This window comes from Mugil cephalus, chromosome 7 (genome assembly GCF_022458985.1).
Source record: "Mugil cephalus isolate CIBA_MC_2020 chromosome 7, CIBA_Mcephalus_1.1, whole genome shotgun sequence".
Lineage (NCBI taxonomy): Eukaryota > Metazoa > Chordata > Actinopteri > Mugiliformes > Mugilidae > Mugil > Mugil cephalus.
The window spans coordinates 21,073,284-21,091,486 of record NC_061776.1 but is presented as its reverse complement, the minus strand read 5'-3'; the positions used below and the strand labels follow the sequence as shown (position 1 = coordinate 21,091,486).

The window sequence follows — 18,203 nt, the reverse complement described above, 5'->3', positions numbered from 1 at the left end:
GAGGCCGCATGATGTTGATAACTGGGGGCCTTGCAAACACACTACATCAAGACAAGTGAAGATGGCGGATGTGTTGAGTGTTCTTCGTCAGTATAATATCCAGAAAAAGGAAATCGTCGCTAAAGGGGATGAAGTCATATTTGGGGAGTTCTCCTGGCCGAAAAATGTCAAGACCAACTACATAATCTGGGGGTATGTCAATGTTCAGACTATCTGTGAGTGGCTTCTCTGGGCCCGCTGACACTCCGCTGCTCGCAACGGCGCAAAGCTCGCTAGCTGCTGGATGCTAAGATGCTAACCCAACTCTTCTCTAAAAACTTGAAGCACTCTGTGCTTACTTTGGCGTGATATTCAGGTGTTGTGCAGTAGACCAATGTCACTTTTACTAGCCGTAGTAACCTGCAAACAGCTGTTCGTTTTAAACGAATTGTGTGTTTATGATAAAGATACAGGGAAAGTTGCAGTGGTGATGTGACGCTAACTAATTAGCAACGTTAGCTTCCTCTGAGTTCTCATGGAGTCATGGATGCAGAGATTCAAGGAGAAACACTCGTGTTTTTAATATCTGCACTCATGACTATTTGAAACTTTTTTTTACAGTGCAAATAGTAAACTTTGCTCATAAAATAGGGAGAGTAAATGAGTTGGAGAACTGTTGATAGTTCCGTGTTTATGTGACTCCAGAACGAGGGCTCTACCATATTGTTCTCAAATCATAGACTTACGCAATTTAGATTAACTTAAAGGTGCAGTGTGCTGCAGTCCATGTGTGCATTTTCAGTCATGGACTGCTTCTCACAAACTCTGAATTAATTTTAGTTTTTCTCTGCTTCTGCCTACAGTACTGGTAAAGAGGGCCAGCCCAAAGAGTACTATACTTTGGACTCGATCTTGTTTTTGCTAAACAATGTACACTTGCCGCATCCATCCTATGTGCGAAGAGCTGCAGTAAGTACACCCCCTCCCTTCAGATTTTTTTTGTCCCATATGTCGTATATTTCTTTTATTGTGTGTGTGCAGTTGCAAACAGTTTCTGTGTGCCTTGTTTGTTTATAGACAGAGAACATCCCTGTTGTCAGGCGACCTGATCGAAAGGGCTTACTGTCATATCTCAATGGCGAGAGTTGTAAGTAACACTATCTTGGCATATTTGTGACGTCTTGATTCCTCGTATGTTTGGGTCTGTTCTTATACATAGGACACTATTAATAAGAAACCATTTAAATCTGCTTTTACTCATTTACAGCTACATCGACGAGCATCGACAGAAGTGCGCCTATAGAAATAGGTTTGCAAAGGCCAACGCAAGGTCAGTTCACGCCATTTTTAACGTCCTAATCTATCCAGCTGGAAACATACAGCTTTAGACAATGAAGTAACTCAGTTGTTTTATTTTGTTTCTTAAGTCAAAAGAGCAGCTGATGAGGTATCTTCTGAAGCCAAAAAACCACGGATTGAGGTAAACTGACAGGATTACTGTAACTCTTTCGTCATGCAGAACACCAGTAGCCTTTGCTGACATTCATGATTTCATGTTGGTCGCTGCGGTTCAGTATCGCTGTGGAGTAGCACAAGTGTTAAAAATACCTCTAATGGCGCCTACAATGCAGGATCAGGTGGCGAATTGGTAATAATTGTCAAGTATGCCAATCATGGCACTGATCCAACTCCACACTGTTTTGTGGTGGCAGCAAATTGGAAATAAACATCCACTGTCTTACTGTGTTGGAATTATTGAATTGAAATTTTTCAGTGTTTCTGGTCTTCAACTGTTATGAAGCCGTTGTTATTTATTACTTTTTTTAAAATCTTTTCCTGCGGGGTGCACATCAGGCTACAGCATTAGCGTCTGCATAAGGTCTGTGTACAGTCTGTTCTGTCGCCGCAGCTACGGTGTCAAATTAATGCAAAAACCTAAACTACATATTAATTTCCACTGTCATCGATATGACGTAAAATACAATCCACTTAGACACTTAGACCTTGATTAAATGACACCTTGATTAAATTACTTTAAATGTATGGTGCATCCTGTTTGAAAATTTGGTAGCATTTTAAAACTGTAGTCTGAGCCCAGTTTAAGTTTGAATCTCTAAGCCACAGAAGGTAACAACTTCAACATGCAGTCACTGAGTGGAGGTGTGGTCTGTTGTGATTGTGTTTGTGATGATGCAGTGTTATTGTTTTCAAATTCTCAGCATTATAACAACAAAGACATTTTGTACAAACATATTCAGATTGCGTGGTGTTCAGTGAATTTAGATTAGATTCCTTCTGATGGTATTTGGAAAAAGTTAGTGTAAATTTAGCCAAAATATTACAGTCTGCTCACTTTATTGGTAAAAGGCTAACGGTGGTAAAACGTTTAGCCGTAACTTCAAATGTAGTGGCACTGTGTATGCTCCGAAACAATTTAACAACAATTTTACAATGAGTGAAGGTGACAAAATCATTTTTGAACTTTTAGAAATTCCAGATGTTTGATATTACGTTGTATTTTATTGTTTTGTACCAAATACTTTAAATACCACTTATATTTTAAGGATGAGGAACGAGTGCGCCTGGACAAAGAGCGTCTGGCTGCCCGTCTGGAGGGCCACAAAGAGGGCATCGTGCAGACTGATCAGATCAGGTATAATGGATAATGGACCAGAAGTCCTCATATATAGTGAGATTTCTATGTACAACATCTCCCATGTAAAACATTTCATCCTTCGGATACGCTTATTAATGTTCAAATGATTAATCCTCTTCTTCCAGATCTCTGTCTGAGGCCATGTCGGTGGAGAAAATCGCAGCCATCAAAGCCAAAATTATGGCAAAGAAACGTTCAACCATTAAAACAGATCTGGATGATGACATAACCCTGAAACAGAGAAGCTTTGTGGATGCAGAAGTTGATGTCACCAGGGACATTGTCAGCAGGGAGCGGGTCTGGAGGACGAGGACAACTATTCTCCAGAGTACTGGAAAGGTCAGAGTCCACTTTAAGCTAATGGTATCTAGTCAGACTGATCTTTCTATGCAAACAGTGTGTTTTCTCATTGTGTAAACAAGCATCTGTCACAAAATGCTGGACCTTCCCAACAAAAACACTTTTGTCAGATTAGCAGGAGACAGTTGTTTGACATTGGACTTATATTATGTCTGTGGCAATTTCACAGATGGTGTGACAAATAAACACAGTGTACACACAGTCCTTTATGTCAGGAATTCATTGTTCCCCTGGCTTTTGTGGGGTTCAAAGTGCCTGTCTTGTTACACTTCTAATCACACACAGCAGTAATGTTGCAACTGATCCGTTGTGTTACTTTTGGTTTTCGATCTGACAGTGTTTTTAAATTTGACCCTATTTAAAATAAAACTCAGCTTTTGAAGATAATTACACTAATGACTTTTCTTAAATGACTAAGATGTAAATTACATTTTGTGAACAGCAACAGTGCAGTAACAGTTGGGCATTTTGTGGCATCAACCCATTGGTGTAGAATGACCTGAACCATAGAAGGAAATTCCATTTGCAGCTGTAATTATGATCAGATACTGTAGCAGCTTTCTTATTTCCCAGTTCTGCTGTACTTCTCAGAATCAATGGCCTTTGGCGGTATGAAAATATTGACATGGCACAACCTTGAAAACACTCTTAATTGTGTAGCAAGGCTAACTTTCAACCACTAGATGGCAGCAAAGCCCGATTTCAATTCTTGGATTTTCACTAAGCCTCTGATATACTCAAGTTAGTGTGGATTTTACTTCATACTCAAACAACTGATCCAATACTTTGATTATTTGGCAAAACAGGGTTGTTTTTTTCCCACATATACAAAGGAAACTCTTGTAAACCACCAGTGCTTTGTCTACATCTTTCTCAGGGACCACTTACGAGTGTATATGTGTACACACTGATCTACATTTATATTGTCATAATATTTATGCTAAATTTGTGTTGTCAGACATCTCAACTTAACCATTGAAGTACAATACATGTACATACATTCTTCCTCAGAGCTTAACACTATTCTTAATGAATGCTGTAATAACTGTGTACCACCAGTGACAAACGCCTCATTCAGACACGTCTTTCTGAACGAGATGAAAGATTTAGAAGTAGTGAAACATTTAGTGGCTCGGTTAAAGGTGCACACAAAGGAATGCATAGCATATCTCTATTTAGTGTATTTAATCAAGGGGTCATGTGTCAGTGTTGAACTCATCACATACCCGTTGTACGTGTTTCTCCTCCGCAGAACTTCTCGAAGAACATCTTTGCAATCCTTCAGTCAGTGAAAGCCAGAGAAGAGGGTCGAGCACCAGAGCAGAGGCCAGCACAGAACACTACTCAAGTGGTAAAAACAACACCTTCTGTCTACTTAAATTTTATTGAAGCGTGGTGAGGCCTTCTTCACAGCAAACATCTTGACCTGCCATGCAAGGATAAAACGCAGGTCTATTAATGATGACTGCACTCAAAGGTCCTGTGCGGTGTAGTTCAGTGTCATGGGGTCATGGCTTATTTAATGGACACTTAATGGAGCAGAGCCGTCATTAATACACCAGCACTTTCTGTGCCAAGTGATTGATGCTGTAGGGGCACGCTTAATGCTCTTATCAAAAGTGGTTACCTCTTCCAACACGCCCACACCCTCAAAAAAAACAAGATATGCAATCATATCATAAATGTTTCCATTTTACATTTAAGCTTCTTGACTTCCTCACTATATATGGTAACGTAAAGGGAAGGACAGTATAGACTATGTCTACTGTCATTGTTATGCCCCAAACAACGTTAATTCCACTGTAGTACTCACTGCGCTCTATAGTACTAACTGCAGCTGCATTGGTCACAAATGAGCAGAGAGTATTCAGAGGTGTGTATACAGGAATTAATTGTTTATTTTATATTATTTCAAGGACCCGTCCCTGAGGACCAAGCAGCCCGTCCCAGCTGCCTATAACAGATACGATCAGGAGCGATTCAAAGGAAAAGAGGGTGAGTTTAATTTGTGCCTCTCTAGCTAATTTTTATGTTGATGCTTTACCTTCCTTTTTAAAGAGAGAATGCGATTGTTACGGTCAAAGCAGTGCGCTCTGGGAAAAAATAAATCGTGTGTTGACACATACAGAGTCAGGGCAGATACAGAAGTGTGTATTTGGAGAGACCACAGAGCAGTTACATTTCCTCCCACTAGGACACTGGAACACTGAAGTACTTATTAATGTATTTGTCGCTAAATCTATGTGGAGGAATTTCATATACTGTATACTTTTTTTTTTTTTGCAATAGTTAATAATAAGGGGATTTATTCTTGTTGCATATACAGATACAATATATATTTTATTGTGCTGTTAGGGTGCACTCACACTAGGGTCAGTTGTCCTTTGCTGTGCCGAGGCACAAATGACACTCCCCCCCTCCCCCGTCCCCTGCTGGCCCCCACTCGCATTACCCTGAACCAAGTAGGCCGAGGGACGGTTGCCTGCAACACACATGTCATCATGCTGATATGCATGGCACAACGTCACACTAAAGTGACTGTTATTTGTACACAGTTACAGCAGTGCGACATAGAGGGAACCTGACAACACGGCTCCAATGACTTTCTTGTTCTCTGTAAAATATCTTCAAAATAGTTATCGTTGTGTACGTTCAGTGCCAGGGCAGCGTTTTCGCTGACACTAGCCATATGTTCCAGACTTGAACTGAAAAGCACGGTTTTCCTAGTGTGAGTGCACTCTTAAACTCTTTCCCATTTCCAGCATATCCTGTCATCACTGTGCAAACAATAGGGATCATGCAACAAAAATCAGTAGAGAAAAGGTTGGAAAGTTGCCAACTTTGCCTCAAGTGATGACATTGTGTGCTGACAAGAACTGAAAGGTGCAAACACATTACATAGCACACAGGCCTTGTATCAGTAAGAAAACATTTTTCATGCTGGTAATCTCATTTTGTGATGCGTGTTTTTTTGTTTGTTTGTTTGTTTTTTTCCTTAGAAACTGAGGGTTTCAAGATTGATACCATGGGTACCTACCACGGCATGACCCTGAAGTCGGTGACGGTAAGAATGAAGCTCTTCACTCTGCTCGTAGTGTGAACTCAAAGCCTATTTTTGACGAAGTGAAGCACTCGGTCATTATCATGTGATAACTGTTGGCTTCTGTCTCTTGCTGCCCAGTTGCTCATTGTTCTTTAAATAGTTTTTTTTTTTTTAATAAATGAAAAAGCACTTTACTTTACCACAGACAGTCTAAGAAATACAAGTCATTACATATTAGCAACAGTCTCAGTCACTGGTGACTTCACATAAAGTGAAATTAACATCTTTTCACAAGTTGACGCATGTGTGGAAAAGTTTATTTTTTCGTTTCTTCACACAGTCTGTTCATCACACAGTTTATCACCGAACATTGAAATGCATCCTCTTTCATAAAATAAAACTCTGTAGGTAAACGCCCCAAATGGTTTAACTGACAAATAAAAAAAAACAATTTTTTTAATATGTATTTCGTACAAAATTGGCAACAGTTTTACTCATTTACCCATATTGTATTGTGTTTCCATAAGGATAAAGAGAGGAATAAATCTTTGATGGCAAGTTAGGAAAATGTGCTTGAGCTACAGATCATTATGTGGCAAGGAGCTTGTGCATGTACCATTAAGTCACTGGGCTGGTTTGTCTTGGTTCATTCTGTGCGTCTTGCTGTTTCTCTCTTTAAATGTGTTGAGGCAGGCGTTGTGTTTGTTGCTCTGAAGGTGGTGCCAGTATTTAAGGAGTTCATTGGGATGAAATCCGTGTGACGTTATCAGATGGCTGTACTTGCAGCTGGAGTAAGACACCCGCCAATGGTTGAACAAGAACTCATTGGGTGGAGGCATGGGCTCAATTCGGAGCTTGGCCAGGCATATTCCCACGTACACGTCCTCCAGGTGCAGGTGGCGGATGCTCAGAGATACTTGATAGATTTTCCTCGCTATGTCTCCAGAGAAGACGTAGCCGGTCCCCGAGCAAAACGTCGGGTACTTTTCTTCTGGGTACAGCTCTGGAGGCATGTACCACTTGCTGTTTTTGTTTCGGTTGGGTGCGTAACCTCTCATGTTATTGCCCGTGAAGTAGTTCTTTTTGGGTTGCAATTCTGGCCTGAGCAACTTATAAATGAGATTCTCCACGTTGACAAACATGTCGCTGTCGGTTTTCATGACATATCGGGCTTGCGGGCAGTGCATCACAACCCAGTTCATTCCCATTAGTGTCTTTAATGTCAGGTTTTTGTAGGAATCCAGAAAGTCCTGCTGAACGATATCGTGATGCTTCCGGCTCTCTGATTCCAGCATGCTTTGTTGCAGACGGCCCAGCTCTCCGTCTTTTTTCCCCAGCAGAAAGAGGCGGATGAATCCCAAAGCCGGGGCAATACTCTCGTTCCCCCACGTCTGCCGTATGGCGTTCCTTGCCTCCACCTGCCGAGCCTCTGTGGCGATCAGCAACACCAAAAACGGTGCAGGGCTGTTCTTTGTGCATTTGTCTGGCTCGTTGATGATATAAGGAAAAGGCCCGTGTGTTATTGTGCTTGTAACGTCTCTCTCTTGACTTTGACTGGAGTTTGCTGCCAAGGTGTTGTCAAAACCTTGGTCTCCTTGAGGGGAGGACAGACCCTGCTTCTCGTGGGAGCTGATGTTGGCATCCGCGTTGAAAGTTGGCTGAGGAACGATCACAAAGCGCCACGCTGAATGTTTGGCGCTGGCGTTCCACTTGGCTTTGGTGTTGTGAAGCCCTCCACCTCCGAACACCACGGGGTTACCTCGCCACCGCAGCATACGAGCCAGCCTTGGCGGCCACACCTGTTGAACCAGAAAGAGCAGAACGCCCGACAGTGACAGGAAACAAAGAAGTTTAGCTGTGTGCGTACAGCAGTGGCGGCGTCTCCACTGCATGGTTCCTTTAGCACCGCTTCACTCGGTCACGGTGGTTGGTCAGTCATCGGCTGGTTCGACGAGGTGCTGAATTTGTCCAGCAATTTTCCTAGAAGAGAAAGACAAGTGTTACACCTCTCTGCGCTTCCATTTTCTGCAAGTGTCTGTGGTCTGTGCTTAATCATCTTAAGCAGCCACTGGTCATGCCCCTGAGCCGGGCTGTAATATTGTCTGTAATGCATTGCAGGAGAACAGGGTTTAATGAAGAGAGCACTTGGAGCGTGGCAGTGAGGAGAGATGCTAACAGTGGCTTTACTAACTAAACAGTTTATGTAACACAGTGTTTAAATATCAACATGTCACTTCATTCTGTATCTTTGCATCACTGTGTTGCATAGTGTTGCTGTGCTGGCCAGCTGTACGCAAAATGGACAGGTTTTACTTCTCAATTTATTCTGTAATTGTTGTTCTCATTTTGCACCATATATGTTATATCAGGCATAACATTATGACCTCCTGCCTAGTAATATATAGGTCTCCCTTGTGCTATCTGTGTATGGTTTGCCACCAAGACCCATTCGCCCGTTCGGTCCCTCTCGCTCTCCGTCAGTTATTTTTAGGTAACTAAATTCAACCTTTCTAATCTATAGCAGGCTCTTGTTTTATACACTTCAGTATTTGATTCAGTTAACCAGGACCAGTGCAAAACAAGTGCTAAAGCTTCAGTTGGATACAAACATCCTGACAGATGTTACTTTCGGGATATGTGAACCATAGATCCTTTCGTTGTTGAACTGAATCCAGATGAGGAACATTTCAGTGACACTACTTCCCGGAAGTGCAGTGGGTTCTCATTTATTTTTCTCTGAATTACACTCCCCAGCCACACAAAGAACGGTTTGTGAGAGCTGTGGAGTTGCAATAACTGTGAAACGGAAACTTCATTTAAAGGCACATCCTTCTGTCGGGCACATGTTCAACTGACTGTTGTGTTTACAACATGAATTCTATCTTTTTTTTTCTTTTATTTACACTAGTATAGTAGTATAGTAGTGGATACTTCTTATCTGGAGGTTTCAGAGTTGTGTTAACTGTTGCATGTATCGGAGGAAACGGAAACTTCCTGAAAAGACACACCCTACTCATCCTGTGGAGCACGTGAACTGACCATTTTTGCAAAAACTACCAAAAAACCTCAGTAAAGCTGTAGTTTCAAACAGCAGCTCAACCATGACTGTGTGACAATGTCAGTCCTCACAGTATTAACTCACACATTAAGATTCAAGTACCTCTCTCTCATTGGTGTCTGTCATTCCTGTGTGTGATTGTGTGATTGCTCCTCACACAGTGGTCGCCCCCTTCTCTCCTGTGCTCTTGTCTAAATCAGAATCATGCGTCGCTGCAGTTTGATGGCTCATATCCTCGTTCCTCTCCTCTGATGCATGTCCCAAACCCCTTGTTGGGCTGAAGAATTGTTTTCCAACATGTTCATCACAAGACAGTTCAGTTTTCCAGGCAGTGATGTGTGCGTAGTTTGCATGTGTCACAGCGTTGCAGCTTTCTTTATCTGCCTTGCCGCATTGTTCCCAGAGGTTTGCGTTTAACGGTGCTCTCGCGACTAACGCTGCTGCTTCTGGCTAAAGGGAGGAGAGGGTCCTTTCGCTGCCCTCGTTGTCATGGCGTGTATCAAAGCAGCAGTGGTTAGATGGAGATCCAGCTGAATCGTGCATAAGCCTTACGTCTCTCTGTTCAGCTTTTTCTCCCATGCCCGTGCTGATCCTCGTTTCTTCTCTGCCTTCGTCTCTGCTTCCCATGTTCGCTTGCCATCTTCCACACCACGAGCGTGCGTCCTTTTTTCTTTTTTTTTTTTTTTTCCCCCCTCTTCAGTGTCCTTGTCTTACGCTCCTCATTTAGCAGCTCCTCACGCTCTGCTCTGTCGATGTGCTGTCTCCGTGAAGGGGTGAAAGCAGCAGGCGGGGGAGGAGGAAGAAGAAGAACGAGAGGTAGCTCTCTCTGAGTTCAGTGTTCGGTCTGAGAAAAGCAGCTTTACGCTCTCCCAACACGTCACGCCGCCTCTGCTGCTGTTGCTGCCTGCTCTGTTCAAGGGAAGTGGGGGTGGGCTGGGCTACTGACCTATTTGTATTCACACCCATTCTCTAGAAGCAGGAGTAAAGCAGTTGAGGTAAGAGGGGAGAGAGGAGCCTTTGTGTTGGCGCTGCCCCAAGACTCATTGACCGAACATGGGCAGCATGTTCAGAAAAAACACCAGGTTCTTCATGGTGTTTGTCAGCTGCCCATGTTCTTACTTGAACTGTGGCACATGCTGCAAGGCACAGATATGCGTGACCATTACAGATAGGCAACTGGACTCGCAGAGTTTCTCATGAGACATTTTGCTGGGAAAATGAAAGGTCAGAACAGCAGATCTAACAGGGCTAGTATGACAGATACATTACATTAATGAAAGACAGTCTTACAGTTACACTCAGCAAGTTTTTTTTTGCATTAACAATCAAGAAGTAATTAAAATGTACAAGTAACCATGTGCAGCATCATCAGACTTAATATATTGCTGTTAGAAGTGTCTTAAGTGCCAACTTGAAACTTATCAAGCTGCTACTGGTTTTAAGATTTCCTGGAAATCTATTTCATAAAGTTACTGGTACGTAGAAAAGAACTTTCCTTCCTCACGTTACTCTTACGTGGGTGAAGTACTGAGGGACGTCAGCATGTACAATTCTTTGTACCATGCACAGCTAGGGGTGTCACGATTACTCGATTTCACAATTAATCGCGGTATTAAGCGCTACGATTAATTGATCGTAACGTTTCCTGAATAACGTCAGAAAATATTACGCCGGAACCATAGTTAAGGGCAACCCAAACGGGTTCTTGCTTTGTTTTGGTCCCTGCTTGTGGGGTGCCTGTCTTTCTTTCTTCTTTTTCATTTATTTTTCTCGTCGTCGGACAGTCTCAGTGTCAGTGTGTGGAATGTGTCTGTAGTGACGTGTAGAAGAAAACGCCACATAGTCAAGGTCCTCACTCAGTGAACATTTAGCATTGCCTCTTTTTGCTTTCTCCCATCTGTGCATTAACGTTGGGCTTGTGCTTCCAGTCCGTTTCATGTGTTACTAATTTATTTATGTCATTGTAATTTAAACATAAAATAAATTAACCAAAATAATACGCTTTTATTTGTAGCCACATAAAATTAGACGAATGATTAAAACGATTAAAAATAAACTTAAACTTCTGGTATAGATGACAATTGATGACTTATATAATTTAAACAATTCTCCTGGAGGATTAATGATTGGTCCCATATAAATAGATAATATTGGGTCATATAACTAGTAATATAATTATATTTTGCCATCAAAAGATAGAAATAAAGGAAACTTTAAGACCTTCAGGGAGTGTTCATGTGATTTTTACCTATGAATGGAGTTGTGATATCAATCAACGCATAATAATCGTTATTATTGTGATAAATTCTCTGACAATAATCGTACTAAGGAAAACTGTACTGGTGACATCCCTACGCACAGCTCCATCTGTGAAACTCTTTCCTCTACTTTTAACCACCCGAGACTCTTGCCATGCTTCCTTGCAGTGGGCGACCTTTTACCCCTCCGGTTCCTATTCCTGCTATTCTCACACTCACCACTCACACAGTAGATACTGGACATGGTTTTTGGCTAAAACCCAATCTTTAAGCAGAGTGCTCAAATTATTTACATAGAAGGATTTGTTTAAACATGGACACGTGGACCAGTCATGCTGTTTGGAGATTGCCTCCTTTATTTGTTTATTTTTTTTACTGTAGCGTCGCTTGTTTTTGCGCTGTCTGTGTTCTTTTTTTGTGTTGAGCTACACGCTCGGCAAGAAGCAAGAAATTAGTTCGCGCTCCTAGAACTGCTAGAACAAGTCATTTATACTCCCCCCGTCCCAGATTCTCGTGAAGTCATAGGGGCTTTCCAACTGCAGCATACGTCACATAAGCTAAGCATTGTGGGAGACGCTGGAGAATGACAAGCGCCAAATATCTTATTATTTTTAGATGTCAGCCACCTTGATGGAGGCGCCGCAGCGTTCATTCAGCATGCGCCCACACACAGTATGCAGGAAGAAAAAACAAACTTCTTGCTTCTTGCAGAGTGTTCGACAGCCTTAAGACACGCAGAATGGTACATTTAGTAATGTTTTGTTGTTCTTCAGGAAGGAGCATCTGCTCGGAAGGCCCAGGCCCCAGCTCTGCAACCCGTGCCTCGTCCAGGTCAGTGAGGAATTCTAAATATTCATGTCAAACCACTTGTGTCCCTACAGTGTTTTATCCGATGTTTAAACGGCTTGGCCTCAACTGATCCTTGCCTCAATGAGGAGATGAAGTATGGACTTCTCTGTGGGTATGGTTGGGAACTACCGAGTCCTGTAAATCCCTGCACAAAAGAGAAGTGTGTATGTGTGTATATATATTACAGAGAGAACGCTGCGTGCTAGTGTTTTGGTAACTTAAGAGGAAGAAGATGTTGACAGCCAAGCAAGAATGCCTTATTAAGACCAATTGACACATTATGACACAAAGAATTACAAATGATATCGTTCCACCCGTTTTAAATAATGTGAGGAAGTTCAGTGGCTGGGATGTTCATTGCAGGGTAATTTGGATATTACTTCAGGAATCTAACTGTCCCTGGATTAGTCTCAGTGAATTCTACATTGTTTTGTGCTTACATAGATCAAAAATACATACACCCAGTTGCCTCACCCGCTGGCTTTCATTTTCATATTAATGAGCAGGAAATCAGTTCATTAGAATAAATCAGTAAAGTAATAAGACACCCTTTATCCAGTAAAAATATGTTATAAGTAAATAAACTTGGATTTTAAAGTAGTGGAATAAAGGCAAAGCCATGTAAAACACTAATCACGTAAATAAAAATCAAATGTGATGAAATAGAATTAAGAATAATTAAAATCATCAAATGTGATTTTAATAAATGAATGAGACAACAACAAGGCAGCTGTTAATACATCATTTGGATTTTTTTTTTTTACCCACAAGGACACAACATGTATTGCCTTCCAGACCATTCACTCCTACTCTGCATTAGCATCAGCTGAACATTGTGCAACATCAAGTTTTTTTTTTTCTCTTTGTAGAATGACACAAGCTTGGATAGTAGAAAAACAAGGATTTATTTATTTATTTATTTATTTTGCCCTGAGCAGAAGATGACTGCGTCACATTTTCTGTAACCCTGACTGATTCCAGGGAAGGCACATGACCGTGACCAAAAAAAGCACATGATATCTGGACGAAGCTTAGAGCAGTGAAATGACTTTTGTCCAGAAAGAAGAAGTGCATGTTTGTTTGACTCCGCCGTGAACACTGACCCGAGATACTCCCACGCACTTTCCTTGTGATATGTGACAACAACAACAACAAAGCTGCATCAGTTCATTTCCCTTTTGCCCTGCAGCAGTAATGGAGATGTATAGAGGAGGTCACTTCACACTCAAAGACTAACCGCATTAATCTTAATCCCACCACAATACTACTTCACACAAGGCATTTTTTATTTTTATCAGTTTGCCTCGTTTTGCTGCAGAAAGTTAGTAGTTAACACATCAATCTTGATGTGTTCAAGTATTAATGACATGAAATGTTGTGCAGAAAATTGATCAAAGCAGGATTGATCAGTAAAGATGTACCAGCAAAGCAAAGATGAGGTGCCTGCTCTTTGGGAGCAGTTAATGTTGTCTATATCCGTATGGTCCATAAATGTTTTTTTCTTGTTTTGTTTTTCTAGTTTCACAAGCCAGACCTCCACCAAATCAGAAGAAAGGTACATTATGTTCTCATGTATTTTGACCTTACACATTATGTACGGTGTTGGATTTAAATAAATACAATATGCATAATACAATATTGTTCTGTTTTAGGTGCCTGTCACGCTGTGTCTGTTTTCATGACCCTTGTGTTTTGTCGTACTCTGCAGGGTCGCGGACACCCATCGTCATCATTCCTGCTGCCACCACCTCCCTCATCACGATGCTCAATGCCAAGGATCTTCTGCAGGATCTCAAGTAAGTTTAAAAGTTTGAAATCATCAGGCATTAAATGACTCAAATGGAATGAAATAACTATTATATTTATTTTAGTGGACAATTATTGCTTTCAGCACAGTCAATAAGTAGTGTTTTCATGAGTTACAAGTATATATCTGGTAACAATCCAGGAAGCAGTTGTGTGGATTTTACACAAACAACACTGGTTGGTAGTTGTTGAATGGGGCAACTTATTGATATGAATGTGAAGATTATATGATGATGATGATGTGACATGAATGAATATGTCAGAATAAATGAAACCATAATTGTTACAGTGCTAACACGGTGCCATGCAAACCTGTTTTACTATCTACCGTGATAGACCTTGTGATATATAGTTTTGGTCATACCGCCCAGCCCTATGCTACATATTATATTACTGTTAACATGCTCATAGTTACCATTTGGTAGTATTGCCTATAAATTATTAAACTTGGGTCTACTTCATGCAGCCTTCCACAGTCTTCTTACAATCAGATGTAGGAATTTGAATCCTCCTCCTGAGTGAGGTTTTGTGGTTTTCCTCGTTCGCACGTGCTTCAATTCAAATTTACTGTTCAAGGTCAGGGCTTGGTGATGGCCTCTCTATTATCTCCACTTTGTTGTCTATAAGCCATTTTGCTGCATTGCTGGTAGGGGTGGGCGATAGGGCAGAAAAATCATATCACGATTTTTTTAAAAATAAAATCACGATTTCGATTTTATCACGATAAAAATTGAAAAATGAAAAACAGACAATTTAGTCCAAAGAACCTTTCTTAACAGATTTTATTTCAAGTAGTCGCAGTTTTGCCTGCATGTGCAAACAATGAGGTTTAAGGTAACACCCCCCCCCATGATGCTTCCGACCTTGGTTCTTTTGGTTTCAGAGAGAGTAAAATCAACTCTTAGACAAGCTTGTTTAAGTGTCTTACTCATCTCCAGTATACTGAGAAAGCTGAGTTGAACTGACAAGTCTAAACTTTGGCCTTTTAACAGGTTTGTCACATCAGAAGACAAGAAGAAGCAGGGCATACAGCGCGACAATGAGGTCCTGCTTCAGAGGCGCAAAGACCAGATCCAGCCTGGTGGCACGACGCTAAGTGTCACTGTTCCGTACCGTATCATTGATCAGCCACTAAAACTGGCTCCACAGGACTGGTGAGCATTTATTCTAAAGCCTGCTTAACCTTCCACCACACAAGAAGCTTCTGTGGAGAGAACAAGCAAAGTATCCTGGGTGTGGACGACATGAAACTCGCATATATTAGCATCTTTCTTGGGGGAAACCGTTTTAATGTGTCGGTTGGCTTAGTCATGTCACAAAACGACTCTCATCAGACCGTTTCTCAGAAGGCTCAGCTGTTGAAACGTAGTCATTTGACATGCATGGGTTAGGATCATGCATGCAGCCTGTATTAAAAGCACGGGGTTTGCCATTCAGTTATGTCTACCCACTGTCAGCGCCTCATTCTTTCACCGCAGTAGATGTTTCATTTTCATGTCAGTGGGGGTACCTGACATTGGCACAGTTTAAAGAGAAAGGCATAATATCACATTGATTCTGACATCAGGCAGCATCACAGCAGTCATGGTATTAACCGGTGACTCAAATGTTTAATCTTAATCACGACTACCTGTGCCCAGGGATCGAGTGGTGGCCGTGTTCGTGCAGGGTCCTGCCTGGCAGTTCAAAGGATGGCCGTGGCTGCTGCCTGACGGATCCCCTGTTGACATTTTTGCCAAGAGTGAGTGATGCGGGCCATGAAGCCTGTTTACATACGGGGCTTAACCTGTTCCTGCACTGTGTTGGATCTCCGGGGTGTCGCTTTTGATCTTGATTAGAAAGAAGAAAAAAAAAAAGAAAAAAAGATCAAAGATTTTTGAAAAAGAAAAACTTGTTGATGCAGGATATTGTCAGGCTTGAGCAGTAAAATGAGTTCACCTACCTTTCACTGAGTAACGCAGCTTTCCCTCTCCAAACTGACACCACTAACCTATCGGAAGTAGGGTGGGGGTGGGTCTTGGGAAGCATGGTTGAGACACACACAACTGGGGAAAAAATGAGCTCAGAGTTGCCAAACTCGGAAATTACTGCTTCCAAAATAAAAAATATTTTATTTGCGGCTCATCTTTAAATGTTCAGCAAACAGTGATGGAGTGAGGATGCAGTAGCCATATCATCACTGGGTTTGACTGCTGCACACCCGCTCTGTAAACAAAAGTGTAAAGCAAAGTTATTATTATCTGATTGAGACACACGCACATTAACGTTACTCCTGTAAAAACAAAACACCTGTCAGTGTTTGCTTTAGGATTTGTTTATAACACAGAACCTTCTCAAAATGTACCTATTCAATGAAAGACTGTTTGATGATTTTATGGATCCCCATTTCAAAGCATATTCAAATATTCATATTCAAAGCGGAGCAGAGCAGCGCTGCTGTTATATATATATGTAAAACATATTTTTACAGGAGTAACACGTAAAACTTCAGTTTCTTTTATTGACAAACTATAGGGCAGTTTGACAGACAAACCATGACATTCTCCTCGAGACCTAAGTCCCCACATCATGCATCCAGCTACACTTTAATTTACCTGGCACTTGCTGAATAGTTGTGGGTGGTGTTCACAGAGATGGCTCATCAAATTAGAAGTGTTGCCTACGCCGCGCAGGTGCCTTCCACCATGTGGTTTCAGGTTTCAGAGTTTTCAGAGCAAACTGAAATGAGCCATGTCACCGAATTATTTCCTGCGGTAATCAAACAAGACCAAACTGCTAATTGGATAATGAAGAGATGGATGGTAATTGATTATTAACCTTAATTATAAGTAATGTGTTAGTTTAATGTACTTTAAAAAAAATAAAAAATGCTTATGCTCTATATAAAGTCTGTAAAGACTGTATCTGATCTCCAGGTCAGTGCAGTGCTTTTCTGACCCTAACAATACAAAGGACTTTTCAAACCATAATTTACAAGTGTTTCTCAGTCACACAGACACACCAGGGCCCAGTGTGAGTCTGCCGGTTTACAAGCGAGTAGTAATAACGGACACAGTTTAACCCAGATACATCAGGTGTGGTGATGTGAATGCATTTCTCCCCTGCAGTCCGAGCCTTTCATTTGAAGTACGATGAGGCAAAGACAGACCCCAATGTGCAGAAGTGGGATGTGACCGTCCTGGAGCTGAGCCGCCACAGACGCCATCTGGACCGGCCCGTCTTCTTGCGCTTTTGGGAAACCCTTGACAGGTATCAATTTCCACACGCCATCCGACTGTCTACTGTTCATCATGTTTTATTCAGAACTAATCAATTTATTATTTCTCCCCTTCTCTTTGTCTGTCAGATACATGGTGAAACACAAATCTCACCTCAGGTTCTGATCACACGTCACTGCATCCATCTCCAAAAATCCCGCAAATTCTTCTTCCACCTCTGCTCGGCCCACCTCTTTCACCCAAGCTGCCAGCCCATCTACCCCCTTGATCCCCATTTCATCAGGAGAAGGAAGAGGACACCTCATCCAGTGGACTTCCTCCAGCTCTTCCTCAAGGACTCCTAATGCAATGTGCTGGATTTGTTCCTCCGGACGTCAGAGAGGAGATTTTTGTGTTTTTGTTGTAATTGTTTTCTAATGTCCTCATGTAGTTAAACAGAAATACCAAAATATGTTTTATATAAAAAGACAACATACTGTGGAGACAATTTAAATATATTAAAACAGCATAATGAGGATGGAGGGAGAGGAGGTTTACTTTTTTTTGGCAGTGGTAATGGGGGAAGAAACTCAAAACAAAAGCAGCCACTGAAAGACGCTTCCTTTACTTACTTTCTTTTTTTCATTTTGGGTGTTTGTGGTCTGAATGTATATATGTGATCAAATCTGTGAGAGCCAAAGCTCTTTGAGCAGAGAGCAAGAAGCAGGTTAGCAATTTGTTAATACATTAGAAAACTACTGTGCTCTGCCTCAGTAAAATGATCTCAGCCAAGCAGTCGATGCCCGGATCGGTTTTTGACAGATCAAGCGTCTCTTGGTCATTCAGTGACCTTGTTAACGTTTTCTTTTTCTTCTTGGTGTCGTGCTAGATGAGAGAAATGGTGAAAAGTTTTGCTTTAAGTCATCACATGAAAATAGACAATAAAGCCTCTGAAAAACATGCTTGTGTCCTGGCTGCTGTTGATGGATAGTGCTCG

The 18,203-nt window shown here is 41.5% G+C and overlaps 2 protein-coding genes across 2 annotated transcripts; one reads left to right on the top strand and one right to left on the bottom strand.

Annotated features, from left to right (window-relative positions):
- Positions 1-11: 11 nt before the first annotated feature.
- cdc73 (cell division cycle 73, Paf1/RNA polymerase II complex component, homolog (S. cerevisiae)) lies at positions 12-18,166 on the top strand. The gene is made up of 17 exons (XM_047588633.1): positions 12-192; positions 843-948; positions 1,057-1,126; positions 1,247-1,309; positions 1,407-1,459; positions 2,544-2,632; positions 2,761-2,974; positions 4,248-4,346; positions 4,912-4,990; positions 5,995-6,059; positions 12,128-12,185; positions 13,723-13,758; positions 13,912-13,999; positions 15,002-15,163; positions 15,650-15,750; positions 17,117-17,258; positions 17,356-18,166. The coding sequence occupies exons 1-17, from the start codon at positions 62-64 to the stop codon at positions 17,390-17,392; spliced, it is 1,593 nt and encodes a 530-aa protein (XP_047444589.1). The 5' UTR covers positions 12-61; the 3' UTR covers positions 17,393-18,166.
- On the bottom strand, positions 6,339-10,467 carry LOC125010225 (beta-1,3-galactosyltransferase 2-like). Its single transcript, XM_047588634.1, has 2 exons — positions 9,199-10,467; positions 6,339-8,018 (listed from the first exon to the last, which is right to left on the bottom strand). Exon 2 carries the CDS (start codon positions 7,928-7,930, stop codon positions 6,662-6,664), a length of 1,269 nt encoding a protein of 422 aa, XP_047444590.1. The 5' UTR covers positions 7,931-8,018; positions 9,199-10,467; the 3' UTR covers positions 6,339-6,661.
- Positions 18,167-18,203: the final 37 nt, after the last annotated feature.